Source organism: Odocoileus virginianus, chromosome 7, assembly GCF_023699985.2.
Source record: "Odocoileus virginianus isolate 20LAN1187 ecotype Illinois chromosome 7, Ovbor_1.2, whole genome shotgun sequence".
In the NCBI taxonomy this organism is placed as follows: Eukaryota; Metazoa; Chordata; class Mammalia; order Artiodactyla; family Cervidae; genus Odocoileus; species Odocoileus virginianus.
Window position 1 is genome coordinate 21,266,671 of NC_069680.1, and position 22,512 is coordinate 21,289,182.

General features: G+C 45.6%; 2 protein-coding genes across 2 annotated transcripts in view; one reads left to right on the forward strand and one right to left on the reverse strand.

Moving 5' to 3' along the window:
* Positions 1–5,822: 5,822 nt before the first annotated feature.
* NANOS1 (nanos C2HC-type zinc finger 1) lies at positions 5,823–8,364 on the forward strand. The gene has a single exon (XM_070470268.1). The coding sequence runs from the start codon at positions 6,246–6,248 to the stop codon at positions 7,107–7,109; it is 864 nt and encodes a 287-aa protein (XP_070326369.1). The 5' UTR covers positions 5,823–6,245; the 3' UTR covers positions 7,110–8,364.
* Positions 8,365–10,200: 1,836 nt separating this feature from the next.
* EIF3A (eukaryotic translation initiation factor 3 subunit A) overlaps positions 10,201–22,512 on the reverse strand; it is a 31,519-nt gene continuing 19,207 nt past the window's right edge. The window contains exons 15-22 of the mRNA XM_020895686.2: positions 21,658–21,780; positions 20,995–21,148; positions 20,233–20,417; positions 17,356–17,444; positions 16,080–16,795; positions 13,308–13,527; positions 12,438–12,619; positions 10,201–11,711 (exon numbers count right to left, since the gene is read on the reverse strand). Of these exons, the coding sequence (XP_020751345.2) occupies positions 11,494–11,711; positions 12,438–12,619; positions 13,308–13,527; positions 16,080–16,795; positions 17,356–17,444; positions 20,233–20,417; positions 20,995–21,148; positions 21,658–21,780 (1,887 nt within the window). The 3' untranslated portion in view covers positions 10,201–11,493. The remainder of the gene's footprint in view (positions 11,712–12,437; positions 12,620–13,307; positions 13,528–16,079; positions 16,796–17,355; positions 17,445–20,232; positions 20,418–20,994; positions 21,149–21,657; positions 21,781–22,512) is intronic.

A 22,512-nucleotide genomic window follows, 5' to 3' on the forward strand; every position in this document is an offset into this window, starting at 1 on the left:
AAAAGGCATTTCTTCCACAGGGCTTTTCCTCTGTCAGAATATTGTCATCATATACTGATTTCATTAGAAAAAGACTTTACTCCCAATGTACCAGAAAACTATCATAGATGCACTCATACATGTATCAATACAACCACGTCTAGGAAGCACAAGACACTACCTGAGATGGGAAGCCCTTGCACAGTGCACAACCTGCAGAACCATACAGAGCAGCCCTGCTGGGTCTCATCCCCTTCCCTGACCTCGTCTGCCCCCACTCCATCCCTCAGGCCCATTGGGGAACAACCTTACCCTCATAGTATACCATTTTATGTCTAACTCTTCCACTTGGGGCCCCAGTCTTTGCGCCTCTCCCCTTGCAGACAGCAGGGACTGAAGATGAGCAAAGAGAGCTGACGGTCCCAGTTAGAAAGAAGGTGAGGAGGTAGGAAAACAGGAAGTGGGGAATTCTTACTCAGTATCCACAGGCCAGGAGATGGTCGAGGAAGTAGGGTATCTCCCAGATCAGGCCTTGGAGAAAGCCACCCACTACCCACCGGGAGATGCTGGACACACTTTTTGCGGGGGTGGGGAAGGAGGGGGCTGTGCTGGATCTTTGTTGCTGTGTGCGAACTTTCTCTGGTTGCCATGCACAGGCTTCTCATTGGAGTGGTTTCTCTTGTTGTAGAGCACAGGCTCCAGAGGACACGAAGCTTCAGTAATTGCGGCTCCAGGGCTTTAGAGCACAGGCTCAACAGTTGAGGTGCAAGGGCTTAGCTGCTCCACGGCATGTGGGATCTTCCCAGACCTGGGATCAAACCCATGTCTCCTGAATTGGCAGGCGGATTCTTTACCATCAAGGCACCAGGGAAGCCCTGGGCACACTTTTTAAGCCTCCCCAAACCTTGTTTTCCTTTCTGTGAAAAGGGTATGATTATAGGACTGTTGGAAGAGTTTAAGAAACTACGAGCTTGGGACTTCCCTGGTGGTCCAGTTGTTCAGACTCCGAGTTCCCAGTGCAGGGAGCATAGTTTCGATCCCTGGTTGGGGAATCCTGCCTGCTGCGTGGCGTGGCAAAAAAAAAAAAAAAAAAAACTATGAGCCTGTGAGGGCTCTGGATGTGCCATCTGTTGTTATTGCTGTTATTATCAGCACCATCAGCCCAGGGACATCTGCCCTTCAGGCCCTCAGCTTCCAGGCATAACTTGCTTTAAACAAAATTGGAACCATACTGGCCGGGAGGTGGAGGGCGTGTTACAAACAGAAAGGACTACTGGCTGTACTAAAGTACCCACTATAGAATAATATAGAAAAGTCCACACTGCTTTTGAACGAAATTGATTTTGTTGGGGAACAATCTCTGACATGATAGATGGACCCAGTTTGGCCTTGAATGTCCCCTTCTGCCTCTCTCAGCCCCCGCCTGGCTCCTGGCCAGCCTCCCCCAGCTGTACCCAGAAGCCCCAGGGCCAGAGGATGACCAGGTGAACCCAAGGAAGCACAGCCCAGCTTTGGAGAGGGACACGGGTTTACATGTGAGCTCAGCCTCCACTCATGGATAACACAAGGGCAATCCCAGCTGGCCCTCGTGCAGCAGTTATATAGGAGGTACCGAGACAATGCTACGAAGCACCTGGTCTGATGGTCATGGTGTTATCAATACTAACATCAGCTGGGAGGCTTCAGCGCAAGGCAGGCTGGGTAAGAGAAGAGCCCCACAAAGCTCCTGTTCTCAGTCCTCTGGATTTCCTCCGTTTCCCGTGCACGTATACACACACACAATGCTGACATGGTTGTCACCTCCATCTGGCCAGAATGGGGTGTCTCACCTTCTTGACAGAATTGCCAATGCTTTTTTTTATATTACTATATCTCAGTTGGGCTTCCCAGGTGGTGCTAGTGGTAAAGAATCTGCTCTGCCAACGCAAGAGATGCAGGTTTGATCCCTGGGTCAGGAAGATCCCCTGGAAGAGGAAATGGCTACCCACTGCAGTGTTCAGGTCTGGGAAATCCCATGGACAGAAGAGCTTGGTGGGCTTCAGACCATGGAGTCACAGAGAGTCGGACACGTCTGAGCACAGCACATCTCAATTAGACTGAACTCAGCTGCAAGCAATACCTGACTTGCCGTGGCTGAAACAATAAAGATGCTTAAGTATCTTGTGTAACAAGTCACAGGACAGCAACAGAAATGTCACCGAGGCTTCATTTTTCTAAATAACTTTTCCAGGCAGTCATCAGTATACCAGCTTTTTGTCCCGAAGACTTAGCTTGGTCACCTCTGGGCTGCCTCAGATTTTCAACCTGCCAGTGACTGGAAGAAGGTGAGGTTACTGGTTTTGTTTTGTACTTTTCTGAAGAAAGGAGCAAACTCTTCCAGAGCCTCCCTAATACCCTAAATGTAACACCCCCCTTACATTTCAGGACCCAGATGTGGGTTACCAGCCCTCTCCTAAAAATATCAAGGAACAGGGGCTGTTTCTGCTGGCTTACACCTATCACAGCTCACCTCACCAGGTCAGGAGAGAGACTTCATAAAAGTAAGAAAGCAGGAAGGAGAGCGTGGCCTTCCCTCTACATAGAGCCCCTTCATTGACAGAGGATCGGAACTGGAGCCCAGAGTGGTAAAGTCCCTCATCCAAGGCCACTGAAGACTACAGAAGTACCAAGGTAAAAACACAATCACTGGCCCAGCCAGTTCCTGCCATGTCACCACGGGGCCTCTCACCACACTGTGGCTGACCCTAAGCCCCAAAGGGCACTCTGAGCTTGGCCAGAGGCATGACGCGGACAATGTCAAGACCATTAACAGAAGTGAGCCAAATGCGCCCAAATGCACCTCCAGGCCCCAGGGCCATGTGGGGGTTGGGGCCGTCAGAGCACTTCCTGCCCCTCACAGGAGCTTGGCAGGCGGGCCTTGGGAACCCAGAGCCTGACAAACAGCATCTCTGTAGCCGCTGGACCCCCGCCAAGCTGCCTCATTCCCTGGGGCTGACCTCATGTTTCTGAAGCGCCTCAAGCCGCCGAGGTCTGCGCGTTGCCTCTCCTGGCTCAGTTCTGCTGCCAGCAAAGGCAACGGCCCAGGATGGGGGCTGGGGGCCACGTGGAGAGGTAGACACCCGGAGCCCAAGCGTCTCACTGCTCACCCCTACCCCGCCTGTGGCACGCAGGCCCCGGCCCAGGAGAAACGGAAGAAACACTGTCTAACCTCTGAGATGAGGCCTCTCCTGCTCTGTCTTCCTGCCCCAACCACCTGAAGGTGTCCCTCTAGGAAACTTTCACACGCGGGCTTTTCTGTCTGTTTCAGTCTGGCCTTCTGGAAGGGGAACCAAAGGCAGTCAGACTTCATCCAACAGAGGTACTGAGCATATCTCAGAAGTCAGCTAAAGAACCTCACAGAGTGCTAGAGAGCTCATCTGAGGTCTGCACTTGGTGACAGAAGTAATTGCTGATTGAGCCAAGAGCTGGGGCAGGCATGCACTCTAGCCTCTCTGGGGTCACTGACAGTATACTGAGGTGCAGCATGTAACTCCTCCCCTGCCAAAAAAAAAAAGAAGCCTTCATGCCCCTGACCTTCACTTCCAGACACTCTTTCAGGGCAAAACACCTACTATGGGCAAGGCTGACAGCAGATGAGGTGAGTAGCCTGGGGTAAGAGCACTGAGGCAGGGCCCAAGGACGCAGCCCTCCAGCTCTCCCCAGGACATCTGCCTCACAATTACCACCACCCATCCACCCACCCAGGCCGCAGCTCCCGATTGATTGAGGCACTTGTTCCCATTCATGTTCACTAAAAGCGTTTATTTCCCTGCAAATTCACAAGGGCTAAAAAATCCACATGAGAAAGGAAAGAAAGCCTCTCCTAGTTGCCATTCTCTCTGGTCTGACCAAAGGGAGCTGGCCCCAGCCGCTAGTGGCTTTAAACTTTGCTCGCAGAGGTTTTTCTAGGAATAGTAGCTCGCAGTCTTCAGAGCTTGAAAAGTCCACATACCTTGAACGTACACAGGCTGCAGGGCTGCAAGAACAGAGTGGAATTTTCCATTTATAGAATAATACTCTTCATACCACTCTGGGGGCCAGCGTTCTCGCGGTAAGAACTCCGAGTTCAGTGTCAGCAAACCCACCACGCTTCTGCAGGAGCCCCACGCCAGGCCCTTATATTTATTTTTGGTGGGAGACAAGAGGAAATAAAGGAATAGCTTTTCAACTTGAGTGCCAACACAAACTTGGAAAAGGAATTGGCTTGGCAAGTGCTGAATATCACTGCCTGGTTTGAGGACTTAAATCAACCGTCAGGGAGTAGGAGGTGAGGAAGAGGCTGAAAAACATACTTTCCACCCCAGCATGTAGACAGGTGGCCAGGACAGGCATCACGTTACTGCCTCAAGACCTTGCCTGTCCCTGCTGCGTGGCCCCTGGATCACGCCTGAGGGCAGGGGCCCATGCCAACGGCACAAGGCCCCATCTCACTTCTCTTCCTCCATACCCCTGTATGCTACACTTAGATTTCTGCTGATGCACGGACAGACAGACTCAAAGTTTGAAATAGATTCCAAATTCACGGTGTAGAGGAAAGGCCATCAAGCCAGTCATGAAGAGGCCTGAGTCCTCACTCTGGCAGTGACAAATTCACTGTATGATCTAAAGAAGCCTTCTCTTCTCTGGGTCTCATTTTCTTCATCTGTAAAGTAAGATCGGATGGAATGATCTCAAAGATCCCCTTCATTGCAAACATTCGGACTCCTTCATTCTACTGTTAACCCGAGCCAGCACTAGGTTCTGGGCATCCCTCCGGGACCACTCTAAACCTGCTGGGACATATCCAGACCCACCCACTAATGACAGCTGCAACACCAGTCTCCCAGCCCTTGTTTCAACAGACAGAGCTCCTCCAGAGAGAGGAAGGAAAACCCTGCCCCGCCCAATGAAGCCAACCCTGCCTGCCAGCTTAGACGAGAAGGCATTGTCCCCGCCCCTCAGCACCCTACAGGAACCCGCCTCCTACCTAATCCTTTTCCTACTTTTCATATTTTAAAAAACCGTGTTGCTCCTTCTCCTGGGAAGGGTATGGCCATCTCGTAGCCGCCTAAAGTCTTCGGATTTATTTTCCACCGTTTTTACAAAAGTACTGTATTCATTTCAAAGTATTAAATGGTGGCGCTGAAGTGGCCTCTGAATACGCTTTGTTATTTCAATTGCACAAACACCTCATATTTCAATACGGTCCCCCCCACCCCAGGGGCAGGAGGAGTGAAGAGCTACACACACTTAGAAACACACACACACTGATCACTCTCCTAAGGCCCTCACCCCTACCTGTCTGTCACCAGCTATTGGCCACCAGCTGGTCTCGGAACACCTGTTGGGAGGCGCTACAGTGCTGCTGTGGGAAAGTTATGTGTCCTTCCACTACTTACGAGGTAAGAACCAAAACCTCTCTGAAGCTCTCTGAGGTTTGTGCGAGGATTCCACCCAGTTGAAAGCTCTCCAGAACGCTGTGCAAAAGGAAGTTACTTGATTGCTGGGCGGCTCCCACTTAAAAACTGCACCGTTAGCTCGCACCAAGTCTTGCCTCCCCATCTTTCCTTGCTGATGCTGATAAGAAGGAGAGAGGAAAGAAGGGGTTTCTCAGAAGGCAGAAGACTGGCTCAGGGTACTAAAAGCTTGGGAGGTGGGTTTCACCCCCAAGCCGAGAGAGATCCAGGACTGGTCACCTGTTCCAAACCCGGGGAACAGAGCTCAGGCGAAGGCGTGCCCCAGCATCCGCCCCTCCCCTACATCCCCTTCCCCTCCTAGCTGCGCGGTAGGGCACGCCCCCTCCCCCGGATTCACCAATCAGCGTCTGGAGCGGCGCCCATGGCGCAGGGGGCTCTGGTCAGCAGCCAATTAGCGCAGCGGCCCGAGGCGGCGCCTGTCCGCCCCCTCCCAGAATGAAAGCTGCCCCGCAGCTGGCGAGGCGGGCGCAGCGCGTGGGGTGCAGGATCCTCGCGGGCCGGAGCAGCGCGCGCTCACTGCCTGCCCGCCCGCCCCCCGCGCGTCCGCCTCCGCTCCGCCTCCGTCCCGGGCGCGGGCGAGGTGGCCCGGGCGGGGGAGAGCAGGGGGCAGGGCCGCGGCGGAGAGGCCGCGGGGCGGGGAGGAGCGGGGCCCGATAAAAGGCGGCGAGGCAGCCCCACCCCGAGGCAGGCCGGCGGGCAGGCTCGGCTCTTCTCTTCCGTCCGGCCCGCGCCGGCGGCGGGGAGGCGGCGCGCGCGGCCCGCAACCCGCCCATGGAGGCTTTCCCTTGGGCGCCCCGCTCGCCCCGCCGCGGCCGCGCCCCCCCGCCCATGGCGCTCGTGCCCAGCTCCCGCTACGTGAGCACCCAGGGCCCGGCGCACCCGCAGCCCTTCAGCTCGTGGAACGACTATCTGGGACTCGCCACGCTCATCACCAAGGCGGTGGACAGCGAGCCGCGCTTCGGCTGCGCCCGCGGCGGGGACGGCGGCGGCGACGGCTCCCCGCCCTCTTCTTCCTCCTCGTCGTGCTGCTCCCCCCACGCGGGGGCCGGGCCCGGGGCGCTGGGGCCCGCTCTGGGGCCTCCCGACTACGACGAGGACGACGACGACGACGACAGCGACGATCCGGGATCCCGCAGCCGCTACCTGGGGGGCGCGCTGGAGCTGCGCGCGCTGGAGCTCTGTGCGGACCCTGCCGAGGCCGGGCTCCTGGAGGAGCGTTTCGCTGAGCTGAGCCCATTTGCCGGTCGCGCCGCCGCCGTGCTTCTGGGCTGTGCACCCGCCGCCGCCGCCGCCACCACCGCCGAACCGGCGCCGCGAGAGGAGCGGGCCCCGGCGTGGGCGGCCGAGCCCAGGCTGCACGCCGCCTCCGGGGCGGCCGCCGCCCGGCTGCTCAAGCCCGAGCTGCAGGTGTGCGTGTTTTGCCGGAACAACAAGGAGGCGGTGGCGCTCTACACCACCCACATCCTTAAGGGACCCGACGGGCGGGTGCTGTGCCCCGTGCTGCGCAGGTACACGTGCCCCCTGTGCGGTGCCAGCGGCGACAACGCGCACACCATCAAGTACTGCCCGCTTTCCAAAGTGCCGCCGCCGCCGCGCAGCGCCCGGGACGGCCTGCCCGGCAAGAAGCTGCGTTAAGGGCCCGGACCCCGGTCTGCTGCTGCCACCTGATGCCACCAGGGTAGCCGCCCGCCCACTCTCGTGTTTGGTCTGCGCACCATCTCTCCCTTCGCTGCCGGGGAGCGTGGAGCTCGTCTTGGTTTTTCCAGAGGAAGCCGACGGTACTATTTTCCTGTCGAAGAGCGGTTGAGACTAGACTTTAAAATCTTGATTATGTTTCTAGTTTGTGCACATCCAGACGGTGAAGGCTGGGTATTCCACTAACTGAAATGTGGCAACTTAGAGGCGCTGTGGTTTATTTATACGTCGACCTATTTTAGATGCGCATCAGTATGAAATTGTCTCAATCTAATCTTGGATGTTTAATTTTATGAATGGAGGCACTTTACTAGGTCTAGAATATTTTTTTAAAAGCCTCTCAACTGAACTTAAAACAGGCGATTTTATGGAGTGTCAGCAAAATGACTATTTTATTGTTTGGAACAAGTAATATTTCTGTTGTCCTTACCCAGTTATAATTCCAGGTGAAGCCCTGCCTGGTAGCATCATTAAGTGAAGAGTTGGTATACTTTACAGTGTTAGTTTGGGTGGGTGTTCCCTCCTTGTGGCTTGTTTTTGTCCTAGCTGGAGATGTATAAAATGTACAATTTGTAGGTAGGTAGAATACAGCTCATGTACCAGATCTTTTTATTACTGAGTGAGCAACTACCGTTTTCCCCCTTTAAAAATAGTGCCAAGTTATAATCATATTGTGTATACACTTAAATGGTGCTGTTTAAAAAAATTGTGTATTTATACAGTAACAGTATATGAATTCATTAACCTTGCCTTTAACTCTACTACTTGGCTTTTTCTTTATGCCCCTTCCTATTCAGTTCTTCAAAAATATGTCATACTTAAGATCAAAAGGGTGCAGTATTAATTCACTCTGAATTGCTGATTTCAGGGTCTGTAAAGAGTGGCAATCTCATTCCAGCTGTTGCCTCTCAGACTAAATGTAAGATGGAATCCTTTGAGCTCCGGAAGGTTAATGGAACAACTGGTGTTCAGAGGAAGGTTCCACTCTGGACTATGTCAGATTTAAACCATCATAGAAGTTCTCAACCAGTATAAGCACCAATTAAAGGAACTGACTGGGGGTAAGGGGGGTAAGACAAGAAACACAGCCTCCCTCTATTGTGTTCCCATTCTCATTGGAAGACAACCCTCCTGGAATCCCACCAGTTATTTTCATCAGTGAGATTAAATCTAATCCTTGGGCAAAGGTGCTTGACTTCGACTTTAACCTCCCGTCTTCATTTTCAAGTCCACCATAGTGAATACCACACCGTATCTACCATCAGAACAGACACACAAGGTAAAAATGGAAATGAATTAACATTAAGTCATCTACCTGTTCAAAATCACTATCTGAAAAATAACAGGAAGACTTAAGTCTTTAGAGGTCCCAGGAGAGCTTAGCTAGGTTATTAAAAATTAGACTGCCTTCATATTAAACAACTAACTCCCTCCACAGCAAATTTGCTTGATTTGAACACTTCTTTGAAAATCTAAGAAGCTGCCATAATAACTGAGATAGCTATGAGCTTTTTTGGTCAAAGGGTGGGAGAAGAGGGGGGCACACAGGCAAATCATTCATTTCTTGGTCAAGAAAAAATCCTGTTAGTCTAGCTCCAAATTAGATAACTTCAGACATGAATATACCTAAACTCAAAAGCATGCATTAACTTCTCTTCAGTTTTGCTAGAAAACAAACCAATTTAAAATAGTTTTCTAGCTTTCTGGGTTTTCAGGTCACATGAATTCCTGTCACCTCTTGCCACTGCTTTAGTTCTACCTTTTCAAGAGTCACTATTAACAGATGGGTGCATTCTCCAGGCAGAAAGGACTAGGCAGGTGACTTACTGTACCAGCAGCACCACACCCCCCCCACCCCCTGCCATTTGCCCGTTTTCCAGCTAACTTTAGCTTCTAGTATTTTAAAGCATAATGGAGAATGTCAGTAGTTTTCTAGAAATCTCTTATGAAAAGTTTACTGAACAGGCTCTAACACATTTAAAAGCAACTCTCAATCTGAAACATGTTTTAAGTACTTGAAAAGCTAAATTTAAGATAAAAGGAAACCCAATTTTCTGAAGTCTAGAAAGTATACAAAATACTGACAAAATTACTTATTTTCATAAGACTGCATATTTTGGGGAAAAGATGTATGGAATCCTCAAAAGAGCTTTACCAGCCACAGACTGCCTTATATTTTAAAATCATACCACAAATGCACATGTACTTCAAAGAAAAATGTGTTAGTCCTAATTTTCTATTCTAGCTACAACATGAACATTCCTTCCATTAATTTCCAGTATATTTTAAGACTTACAAAATTTTAAATCGGTGTACAGCCGAATCATGTCACACATATATAGATGCCAACCTCCCCCTAGTAGCCACTTTGGACAACTACTGGTATGTCGAACCGTTTCTCGGCCGCTGTCTCCACCCTCAGATCCACCCATACTGATATTAATGATATCCGGTCTAAAAATGCAGAAGCCACTGGGTACGTGGAAGACACCTGTAAATCAACACTGAGGGAGGGGTAAGACTGTGAGGCCCTGAGCAGGATCACAAGCAGCTGCACTCCTCTGCCCTTACCCTGTGCTCTGAACTTGGGAGAACAGTACATCTGGGAAAGGTTCTGGGTTGGAAGGGTGATTTGCAGACTAGCCTGGAAACCTAACCATCAGACCACCATCTAAACAAATCAGCTCAAATCAATGTCTGTTGGGGCCTGTATGTGACTGCCAGGTATGTCCGGCTCTAGTACTTGGGACAGAGCAGGTTACTGTCCCAAGTTTTCACTTGTTACAAAAGGCCCTCTTCTCACAAAACTTTCACTTGTTTGAAATATAAATTAAGAAAAATGTTTTTTAAAGTGATTTCTATCATTAACATTGAAAAGGAAAGGCTATATTTGGTAAAGTTTGTTTTTTTTTTTAAAAAGCACCAATACTCCCTCTTCTGGCTTCATGACTGCACCAAGAGTAATTCTCACCACTACTCAACACCAGAAAGAATCTAAGTGCCTAGAGCCACTATAAATTTGCAATTAACATTCTGTAAAATCAATTATGCTTTTAATTTCAGGGGAAAACTCAAGATGTACATCACACACACGCTCACCCCACACAGAGAGGACAACTTTACAGGGAAACTAAGACGTTCATCCAGTAGCAGAGGAGGACACTTCAGTGGGACCATCCTCAGCACATTTGCTCTTTGTTATATTTAGGTTATTTTCTTTGATACTCAACAGTGAGAAAGTTAATACCACTGGTAAAACCTCAAGTGAAATAAACTCACTGAATATGCAAGCTAAACATTATAAACACTAACCACAAATCAACACTGAAACAAATTCTGTAAGTGTTTTATTTATCATTGAAGAAAAAACACAGCAGCAAGTTCTGTGTTGGCTTCAATAAGACCAAATAGTTAATCTTTAACATAGCTACTACACTCCAAAATTGAAGTCAACACAGTCATTACTACAAATTACTTATTGAAAGAATCTATTCTGAAGAGAAAGGAAATTAGGAAAAAGAATTTAAACAATTCCTCCAAACCACACATTTATAAATATTGTCATATTTAAAATGCTTGAAAGGCATGAATTCTCCATAAATGGAAAAGCAGTTTGCTATTGGCAACAGAAAAAACTCAGCCACAGTTTACCAAATGCTTTAAAATTTAAAAGCTGTATCTGTTTTGGATTCACACTCCAGGAGTATTCTCGTCATTATAATAATGACTGCAAGTTGGTTTATACTCACCTTCTTTCAAGTAAAATCTACCAAAAACCACTGTATCCAATATGTGTAATGTTTACTGCACTTAAGAGTAAACCTAAAAACCTTCTGAATTTAGTAAATAGTAAATACCTCAAAATACCTAGAGGTATGTCTCAATGGTGTGAGAACTGTTTCAGCTCCCTGTTTTAGAGACTTCAAATACATTCTCTATAACAGAACCTTACTTCATTCCAAATTAATACCAGGTATTTCAAAATCAAAAGAAAAAAGATCAGTTCTATACCAAGATATAGGTGTTACTCAATACCTGAAGAATTCTCATTTTAAATTTATTTTTAGTTTTTCTTTTTTTGTAAACAAATGATTGATGAAATAATGCAACACCTTAAATTCAAAAACATGGTGTGGTTTTCCAACCGTCTGTGGATGCGGTGCCTGATCAATCTATTATATAGGATTAATACAAGTTCATGCTTTTTGTGTTATGGTGAGACATTAAAGAATCCAATTTAGATTGGTTGAAGCACAAGTATAATAATCCTTGAATGTGATCAAACCTATGCAGAGACGTGAGTTTGAATCCATTATCTCGAGTCTTAGCGTCGTACTGTGGTCCATCCATCTTCATCAGTCTCATTTTTAGTACGACGAAGAGATTCCCTATCTTTCTCAGCTCTCCAGGAGGTCTTCTCTTTCTCACCTTCCCTTTCTCGGTCTCGATCTCTCGAAAGAGCTGCAGGAGGAACACGACGAGGGGCATCCCTCTCTTCTGCCCGGTCATCCTTCCTGTCATCAGCACGTCTCCAAGAACTTACTTTAATTAAAAGAAAAGGAGAGAGAATAAATTCGTACTGTATTCTATCAGCTCAGATTGAATAGAACTGAAGCAAAAGGATTGCCTCAAATTACTCAGAAATCCACTACTGAAGATGATAAAGAATCTTCATTAAAAAAAAAAACTAAATACATTTTAATCATTTTGATACAATTTCTGAAAAACCTTTAAAATAGACTTAAAATACCAACTTGCAAGCAAGACATCACTGGCCTGGGAAGTGTACTAATTTTTAAAAAATTTAGGATAAGGTGACAAAAATCTGGCTGGATAAAAATTTTTTACAGGATTTTTGGCTCCTGTTGAAGACTTAACAGCAAATAAGTGAAATGTATTTCATTATACTATAAAAGAAGAAATACCCTCAATGTAAAACCAAATAGTCAAAGCTTTTGAGGCAAAAGTGCCATGGTCATTTAAAAAAAAAAAGAAAGTCAAAGTGAAGTTGCTCAGTCGTGTCCGACTTTTTGCAACCCCATGGACTGTAGCCTACCAGGCTCCTCATTCCATGGAATTTTCCAGGCGACAGTACTGGAGTGGGTTGCCATTTCCTTCTCCAGTAAGTTTGTGAAAACCATGAACTTTAAAGGGAATAAATGATCTACTTGGCCATCTTATTTTTGGTGTTCACACAAGTTAGACAGTAAATCCCCTCATCAACTATGGCTCCCCGGTGTTCAGCAGTCACACAGAAAACATCTCTACCTTCCTCGCGCTCTGATCTGAGAGGCGGTCCTCTTCGGTCCCTGTCATCTCGTCTGTCCCTTAGATCACGACGATCATCTCTCTCACGACGCCGGTCATCGCGGTCCCTATCGTCACGACGACCTGCATCTCTCCAGCTTGAAGATTCCTCAGCTGGTCCTCTTCTCCAGCCACCTTCATCCCTGCAAGCCAATTCAAATGACATGTTAAGTTCTGCTGTTAGACAACAGGGGTAAATGTAAGGGGATATATAATACCCAGGTCAGCAAATAACAGGAATAAACTTTAAACTCATGAGTTGACCTCCAACTGATGCTTCAGGCATGAAGTCAAATGAGAACATCTGGCTCTGCACTGTCCAACAGAATAGTCATTACCCATTCCAAACACTCAACAGTCAAACATGACAGCTGGTTACCATGTGGATATTACATCTACAGGACACTTTCATCCTTGCAGGAAACTGTACTGAACTGTGCTGATCTAGATTAGATTAGTACAAAGCCACTTTGACCAGATGAAGCAAGCCAAAACTCTTAAAACTAGTAAAAGCAAAGGGACTTTTTAATAATTTAAAAGCAACAAATGGACCTCAACCACAGGGGAAAACTAACGGACAGTGAAGAACCTGGACTGGTTCCACCACCATAGGAGCCACACAACCTACACACAGCACCAGCCTGCCTGTCCCCTCTTTGAGAGGAGGAATCTGGTTCAGTTAGATGACCCCTAAAATTTTTAAAATCCGATTCTACTAGATAAATATATGAGAAGGGGGAGCATGTTTTTCAAAACGCTGGGAATGCATAGGACAACATTAAAGGAATTTTAACCATAAGGCCACAGACAGTCTTAACTAGAGTATCGAACCTTGGCCGTCTGAAGCGGTCCTCTCGATCACCATCTCGGTCTCGGTCTCTCTCTCTCTCTCTGTCTCTTTCTCTCTCCGGGTCCCTGTCGTTCTCATCTCTATCTTGATTATCTCGGTCTCTCTCTTTTTCCCTCTCCCATTCACGGTCTTCTGATGGTCTCGAGTCACGAGGTGGACCCCAACTCTCTTCTCTGGCTTTTTCTTTCTCTCTCCATCCACCTAGGTTTTTAAAAAACAAAATGAAAATTTCCACTCAAGAAACAGATTGGCAACCATGAATCTTGATGTTAATCCATCACCACTGTAATGGCTAATAAGACACACTAACCCAATTTAAAAAACTAAATGCATTTACCTCATTTCACAGAACCAACTCCTATTTCTGACTACCTATTACTGTTTTTCTAACGTATAACATATAGGAACTTTATATTCCACATGCAGAGATTTCAGGTATAAAAATCTGTAAACCTGTTCTGACAGTGAAGACAACTCATTTAAGCAGAGAGGTTCAAGGGTGAGGGGTAGGATCTAGATCTGAGAGATAGAGCCCCAATTATGAGTACACTTATATCTTTCAACATTTTCAAAACCTAACTAAAAAGACTCTTTGCTTTCACAATCCTGCCCCCTACCACTTAGCACCGTAAGGTCATGAAGTAAGGACAAAGCCTTTGGCCCTGCTCAATATCTCACTTAGCCATGGGATGTCCAAATCTAGGAAAAATGTGTGCACACAAATGCACAGGCACACACACAAAAGGAAATGAAGCAGATTATTTTGATGAAAATCTCTTATAGCTGCAAGGCCAACAATTATCATCACGAACATTTATATTCCAGTGTACTACAGCACTAGTCGAAACCATCTGTCTATTATTAGCTCTTTCAATCCTATCCACAGCTCTGAGATAAGTAGATTATTCCATACCTGCTAATTTGCTACCTGCTAAAAATCTGTAATTCCAAAATTAGCACTCCAGCACTTTCACAAGTCACTCTCAGGCACGTACCCAGTTGTGAAATATTTGAGCCGCCTGACGGGCCTGTTCTCAGCTGAGCTCAAACAAGGCAATGCTGTCTTCTGGCTGCAGCTCTCCTACTTTAAACAAGTAGCCTTTGAATGGCCTAGTTAGTGCCACATTTCCACTTTTTTCGTGCTTTTTGTTAGTGACTTCAGTTTTTAAGTGCACTATCAACTCTACCCCCAGCATTCTCCCAAAGACAAAAAGGCAATGGACGTGACTTAGGGAGAAAATATGGGTGTTAGACAAGCTTCTTCCATGAATGAGTGACAGTGCTGTTGGCCAGGGAGTTCAATGCTAATGAATCAATAACATACATTAAATGAGGTAAAGTGACCAGAGGGTTCAGGAAAAATCAGGAACCTGAGCTAGTATTTCCCTTAGTAGCAATGGTTCAGTATTCACTGACTCTATAAAAATGTAATTATCATGAATTAATGAGAATCTACTATGCTATTATCCCCATGTTACATAAAGCACAGCAAAGTTAAGCTAACCCAAAAAGTCACAAAGTTTCACAATGGAATGAAGTGAGAAGAAACACAAGTGTGCAACAGAAACCACTCATGGTAAGGGGCACGCAGGTGCTCAAACTGCTTTTAAAACAAATCACTGAAAAGACGTTGGTCATTGAAAAGATACAAGAAGGATGAAAGAGCAGAGTAAAGGAGAATGCCCATCTTATACAATTAGATGGACAGTGATGCCCTTGAAAAGGAACATGTGTGTATATCTTTTTTTTTTTTGGGGGGGGGTGCAGGATTCTGTTTTCATAGGTTGAGTCTGAAGTGTCAGTGACCAGGTGCTACATAAAAGTAGGAAACACAGGTCTGAAGGTATGGGGAAAAGTCATCTGGGCAAGACAGTAATGAAGGCATAGACCTGTACACAATTACTTGAGAATAAAAAAAATTATGAAGGGGGGATATTTCCCTGGTAGTCCAGTGGCTATAAAATCTCCATGCTCCCAGTGAAGGAGGCCTGGGTTCAATCCTTGGTCAGGGAACTAGACCTCACATGCCACAACCTAAGATCCTGCGCTCTGCAACCAAGTCTCACCACAGCTAAATAAATTTAAAAAAAAAAAAAAGGATGAAAGGATGAACCAATATTATCTATGGTGAAACAGATCACCAGCCCAGGTTGGATGCATGAGACAAGTGCTCGGAAGACCCAGAGGGATCGGGTAGAGAGGGAGGTGGGAGGGGGGATCGGGATGGGGAATACATGTAAATCCATGGCTGATTCATGTCAATGTTTGACAAAAACCACTATATATTGTAAAGTAATTAGCCTCCAACTAATGAAAATGAAAAAAAAAAAAAAAAAAAAACAGTGCTGCAATGAAAAAAAAAAAAAAAAAGGATGAACCAGGCCCAAGACCAAGAAAGGAAATGGGCTCCTCTCATGAACATAATGTCATGGATGACAAGAGTACAGACAAATGATTAATAAGAATATTTTTATTTTTCATTACTTCTACAAGCAGTCCAGTCCAGGAAGGAACCTGAAGAACACCGATACTTTGGGAAAAACACAGAAAGAAGAACCTCAAAAAAGCCCTGAAATAGCAGGAACACTTCTTATTTAACAAACTGTAATTTGTCCATGAGACCTGAGTTTTTTCTTTGGAATTACGGGCTATTCTCTACAGAATAGTGGGGATTAGCTGGTGTAAAATTTTAGGTAGCATTTGTAAACACATATAAAGCATCCAATTTGGTTTTTTGAATACCACAATTTTACCTGGTTTGACAAATGGTCTCCAGGGGCCAGGTCGTGAATCATCACCCCTTCTGGGAATCCGATCGTCATCGGCCCGCCTTGAGAGCCGATCGTCATCCATGTTTCTCCAAGGCCCCCTGTCATCATCTGCACCGCGCCTGGAAAATCTGTCGTCATCTGCACCTCGCCTGGAAAATCTATCATCGTCGGTATTCCGCCAAGGTCCTCGATCATCATCCAAGCCCCTCCTGGGACCCCGGTCATCATCCATGCCCCGCCTGGGACGATCGTCGTCAGCATTTCGCCAGGACGAACGCTCATCGTCCGCACCTCCTCGGCGTGGCCCCCGGTCCTCATCCAGCCCGCGCCTGGGTCCTCTGTCCTCATCGGCCGTGCGCCAGCTTCCTCTGTCCTCATCCAGTCCTCGTCTAGGTGGTCTGTCATCATCCGCATGACGCCAGCTACCCCTGTCTTCATCGCCAATTCGTCTGGGGGGCCTGTCATCATCTGCACTACGCCACGAAGGCCGGTCATCATCCGCCCCCCTGCGAGAGAACCGATCTTCATCAGGACCACGTCGTGGGCCTCTGTCATCATCCATGCCACGTCGGGGAATACGATCATCGTCTGGTCTAAGAGAGGACTCTCTCTCTTCATCATCCCCCAGACGCCTTGGTCGGTCTTCATCTCTTCTGTGAGGTCTCTCTTCGTCCCGCCCTTCTCCACGTCTCCACTCCCTACAGAGTAATAAGCCAAATACCTTTAAGAGTATACTTTCTTAAGTACGTACGTGATCTCTTTGGGAATGATTTTACTCACTTCCAAAGTATAAAGTCACTAATCTTAGTCCTACAAGAGTATGTTCCAATAAAAACAACCCCATAAAACCCAAAATTTTATGTCAACAAATAAACGAGTAAGCAGACAACTGCCTCTAAAAGGTATCTGCACCTTATGAGGAATGCCTGAGCAATTTTTAAATCTATCACTACAGCTTTCAAAACGACAAGAAAAATACTATGAAACCATTCACTATACTCTAACCACAATACCATTAGTTTAGGAAATTAAAAATAAAAGAAAAACCTAAAGCACATAATTTCCAAGATATCTATTCTATGTCAGTAATTACAGCAGCATTGAAGTAAACCATGCAAAACATCTCAGTAATAGATATTCATACAATTCTTCATGACTCCCTTTTTTCCCCACCGCCACAAAATATGCCAAATTAGAAAAATACTAATAAGATACAAACAGGACCTATGATTAGTCTCTTCTCCGTAATTCTACTCACTTCTCTGGAGGGCCTCTTCTCCACTCAGAATCTGTTTCGGGTCCTTTTCTCCAAGTGCCTTCTGTATCTCTATCTCCCCAACGAGAGTCCTACATTGAGCAAAGTCAGAGTCACCACATTAGCAACACCACTGATAGAAACTCAGAGCTAGTTGCTACAGCACAGAGAGATGAAAAGAATAAATGAAACATTAAAAGAGATCAAGAATAGGACTTTGAAAAGCCAGAAGAAGAGAAAAGGAGAAAAAATCTCCCTGAGTTAAGACAATTTAATATGCTCTAAGTAAACTGAATCCTGACTGATGGGGCACACATGCCAGAAAGGGTGAACAGCAAAGACCTAAGCTTAGGCAACTAAACAAAGACTTGGTGAAACATTAGAACTTCTTTTCTCAAAGCTTCCTATGAATAGAGCAGAATAGCTACTGAAGTAAAAAGACCAAGACTGTTGTCAAGCACCCTCCTCTCCCCACTGAGTACCAGGACAGTGAGCACAGACAGGCCTCTCAGCTTCTGGAGGAGGGTGATGCTGAACTGGCCAAACCAGTGAACAGCATGCAACTGGGACAGAAAAACAAACCTCTTCTGAGGCATACACAAAAATAAAATATAGAATATACAAAACAAAAAACTATATGCAAAGGGGAAAAGATACAGTGTAAACATATTTTAAACTAAATCACATTGCCAATGCAGTTGTAAAACTGCTAAGCAATTTCTAAATAGAAAACATTGTTTAAATGCACTGGAGGCAATAAATTTAAGTAAAGCCTTTAAATAGATGTGGCTCAGATGGTAAAGAATCTGCCTGCAATTGAGGAGACTAGGGTTCGACCCCTGGGTTGGGAAGATGCCCTGGAGAAGGGAATGGCTCTTCACTCCAGTATTCGTGCCTGGAGAACTCCAGGAACAGAGGAGCCTGGCCAGCTATATGCAGTCCACGGGGCTGCAGAGTCAGACGCAACTGCATGACCAGCACAGGCGCTACCGCAGGAGGTAAAGAGGCCCTAAGCCTCATCATCTCTGGGCTCCTCTGGTGGCTCCGTCAGTAAAGAATCCACCTGCAACTCAGGAGACCTGGGTTCAACCCCTGGGTTGGGAGGGCATGGAGGATGACATGGCAACCCACTCCAGTATTCTTGCCTGGAGAATCCCCATGGACAGAGGAGCCTGGCGGGCTGCAATCTGTGGGGTCACGAAGAGTCAGATGCGACTAAGCACAGCAGTGGTTGTTTTGTTTGTTTTGTACATTTTATTTGTTCTGAAGAAAGGGAAGAGTTCTCAAAATCTACAGAGTGTAAGTTTAGACTCTGAAAAGAATGGATGGTAGAAGACCAGAGAAAAGCATAAAGGCCAAAACAAACATCAGGAATAAAGCCACAAGCACTAGTTACCATAGTTAGCTGCCATGTTAAACATGAACAGAAAGAACTGAACACTCTCCAACTGAAAGGGAAGGGGAAGGTAACAAAACAGAAACAACAACAAAGGATTAACACACAACTGCAACAACTGATAAAAACCTTTGAAACCCATATCCATGGGTGGTCTACCTCATCTGCTTCAGATGAACTAAATTAACAGGATGTAGCAAATCAAACAGTTAACACTTATTTTACACTCTCACACACACACACTTTAACACAACACTCTGTGCCCAACAGGAAAAGAACACTCATAATAATTACCAAAAAGACTAACAAAACTAAAAATCCATTCATACATTATAAAACAAATTGAAGGCTACATAACTAGGAGCAGATCCTCCAATAAAGGGAAGCATTTGATACAGGTGTGGCACGGATAAAGGATCAGAGACATGGCAGGCAAGAAACCCTCCAGCTACTTATCCTTAACCTTAAAAAATAGCAGTATTTCATTTAAAGGAGAGCATGGACACATTGCAGGAAAAACAAAGAGCATGCAGGCAGATGTCACAGACACAACAGAAGACAACACTAGCTCAGAATAGCTAGAGTGTAAGTGCTAAGAAAACAATGACTGATGAAGCTAATAAAACAGCAGTAAGCATAAAAGGCCCTGACTGCTCAGCTGTGCTCAGCTGGGCTGTAAGCAATGAGCACGACCCAAAGGCAGGTCTGAGACCCAGAGCAGTGGCAACGATTGAGCACGTGTCGTGAAACACCAAGCAAGCCACAGTAAAGACAAGAGGTCTGAGGCTGGGGAAGGATCGCAACCACGGGTGAGGCCTGCAGGTGATACGGGCAAAAGAAACCAGCTCATTTAAATAAAGCAGGAGCAGAGGGACAGAAAGAAGGGGTGGGTTTGAAGCAATGTGGTTTAAGCAGGTAACAAAGCTACTGCCAGGAGAAGGTATTGGACACCCTCTTTATACAAGATAAAGTCAGAAGCACTGGTCATTTTGGACATGAATGGAAATTAAAAATACTTAGACCAGCATTTGAAGCACCTGGTAATCTTGTTAAAATGCAGATTCTGATTCAAAAGATTTGGCTTTGAGCCTGAGACTGCATTTCTAACAAGGGATGTCGAATACTGGCTGGTCCCCCAAATTTATCTTTGAGGACCCTCACATCACAGCAACTCCTTTCAAGGAACCGAACAGCCCCTCTTCCATATGACTGTGTTACTTTTCATCAAATACTTAATTTCATGGGATTAGTTCTTACTGACAAGTACTCTAAAGCCTATAAAATCCCAGCTTGCTAAGACAAGTCTAATCCCCTCCCCATCCTCCTTAGGAACCCTCTTTGGAAAGATAAGCAATACCAGACTTAAATCTGAACGATGTAATTCAGAACACCATGCCCAGACACTGACACACACACGGACAGCTCTGTCATGCAGAGACCTCGCTGATACCCACACAGCACAGAACACTGACGGCCATACTTACCTTTCTCGAAAGTGAGTCATCACCAAGTCTCCTCTCCTCCTCTCTTCGACGCTCCCTTTCTTCAATTTCCAACTCCCTCTGACGTTTTTTTCTTTCAACTTCTTCTAACTTCTTGACCCGCTCCTGATATTCCCGAAGCTCCTCCTCACGCTTCGCGCGCTCAGCCCGCTCCCGCTCTTCTCGCTCTGCAGAACACACCAGGTTAAAACGCATGCCTCCCACCCGCGCATTTCCACCAGTGCCGCACATCTGCTTTTCTGCTATTAGAGGCAGCGCAGTGTAGAAGAGAACTATTTTTAAGAATTTTAAAATAGTTTACTATCAGCTAAACTTGAATATCAGAAAATATTCAAGAAAACAAGTATTATCCCACTCAACACAATTAAAGAATATATTAGAATCCCTCCCCAACACCTGAGCATCTGCAATGACACAAAAAGGATCCTTTTAGAGACCTCAACGTGGCACGTTTTGCTCAATAAATGTTAATACTATACAGACTACAATGATAAAAAAATACGAGGGCAGAGTTTGTGATAGAACGATGCTAAAATTGTTGAAATAGGCCGGCAGAGATCATTAACACCCTCACAGGTAACACACTGCAGAGAGCTAAGTCAGGCTGTCAGAACCGGAGAACTAGCTGGCTGCAGTGAAGAAACCAATCACCTTGGTTTCACATTCCTTTCCTAAGTAAGGCTGTACAGAGGAGACCTGTTATCAACCTTGCCGTACAGCCCCATTCTCGGTCTAAAACGTTACCTTTTAGCATCTTTTCTTCTGCCCTCCTCTGCTCTTCCTCTTCTTTTTCTCTATAGTAGGTTATCCTTCGTTCTTCTTTACGCTGCCTTTTACGTTCTTCCAAGCGATTATGCCGTTCTTCTGCTAATCGCTCTTCAAACTGTTTAAGTTTTTCCTGTAATTGAATGATCACCAAAAGCAAGGAATCAAATTATCAAGGGCTACAAGATGGCAGTAAGTTACAAAAGTACTGTTAACTTTGGTGGAACCATAAAAAGCAACCCACAAACCTAAAAATCAAATTTCCAAATGACAAGTTCTCAAATGGTTAAAACTTTGAATCGACAGTATTATCTATACACAGTGGATTTATTTATACAAAATAAATGATTAAATCAGAGTCTAAGAGCAGAACTTTTCGATCTAGTTTTTTTCTCTTTCTGAATCAAAGAACAAAAGTTTATATCAAAACCAAGTTTAATGCAGTCTATTTTCACCTTCAGAAAAAATCCGTTTATAGTGATGGCTACGTAAGTCTAGGAAATAATTCAAGATATCTCTATTATAAAGTATTATTTGAATGATGATTATGTTAGCTCAAGACAAGAGAATGTACCACCACACTGAAGATTCATTAAGGCAAAAGCTCATGAATAAAGGTTTCCCTGAAACCAGGAAATTCACCTCATAAACAGACTGTCGTGCTGCCTTGAGCCGCATTACAAACAAATCTCTGTCTTCAAGCATTCGTGACATCCTATTCTTATGTTCTAGAGCCTTTTCCCGTTCTAGCTGCATCGTAGTAATCTGCAAACACATGATACAAAGTTAAATTTCAAAGTGCTCATTATCTGATTATGAATTTATCCCAAATTTCTGACAGATATTCTTGAAGAAGTGTAAGCATCTCCTCTGCCCCCTCCATTCTGCCATACCAACAGCTCCCTTGGACGACAATGAGGAACAGAAGATGAATAAAAAAGACTTGGGGCATCTGTAAGAAACAGCTTTAACCCCACGGTACCAGAACATCACTGACTCAATGAACATAAGTCTGAGCAAACTCTTGGGAGATAGTTAAAGACAGAGAAGGCTGGAGGGCTGCAGTTCGTGGGGTCACAAAGAGTTGGACAGGACTGAACAACGACAACCACAAAATTTAAGGAGGAAAAACTAAAATGTGTATGATAAAACAAAACAACAAATACTCCATGGCTTCATTATTTACTATATTTTCTTCTTTAAAAAGCAACTGGAGGGACTTCTCTGGCCCCTCCAGGGAGTGTGGGTTTGATCCCTGATCAGGAAACTAAAATCCCAAATGCCATGAGGCACAAGCAAAAAAAACTTTTAAAAATTTTGTTTCAATAAATTAACTTAAAAAAGCAGCAAATCTTCTCAAGCTTTTAGCTGGTCTGTAGCACTTTCTCTAATTTCATGTTAAAAGAATTATCACACAAATTCCAACTTTAAGAAAACGGGAAAAGATGGTTAATACTAGGCCCAGAATGACAACAATCCAATGAAGCCAAGAGCACG

What these genes read in the sequence shown, in the direction of transcription:
- NANOS1 (XM_070470268.1), top strand. Translation starts at nt 6,246, where the DNA reads ATGGAGGCTTTCCCTTGGGCGCCCCGCTCGCCCCGCCGCGGCCGCGCC.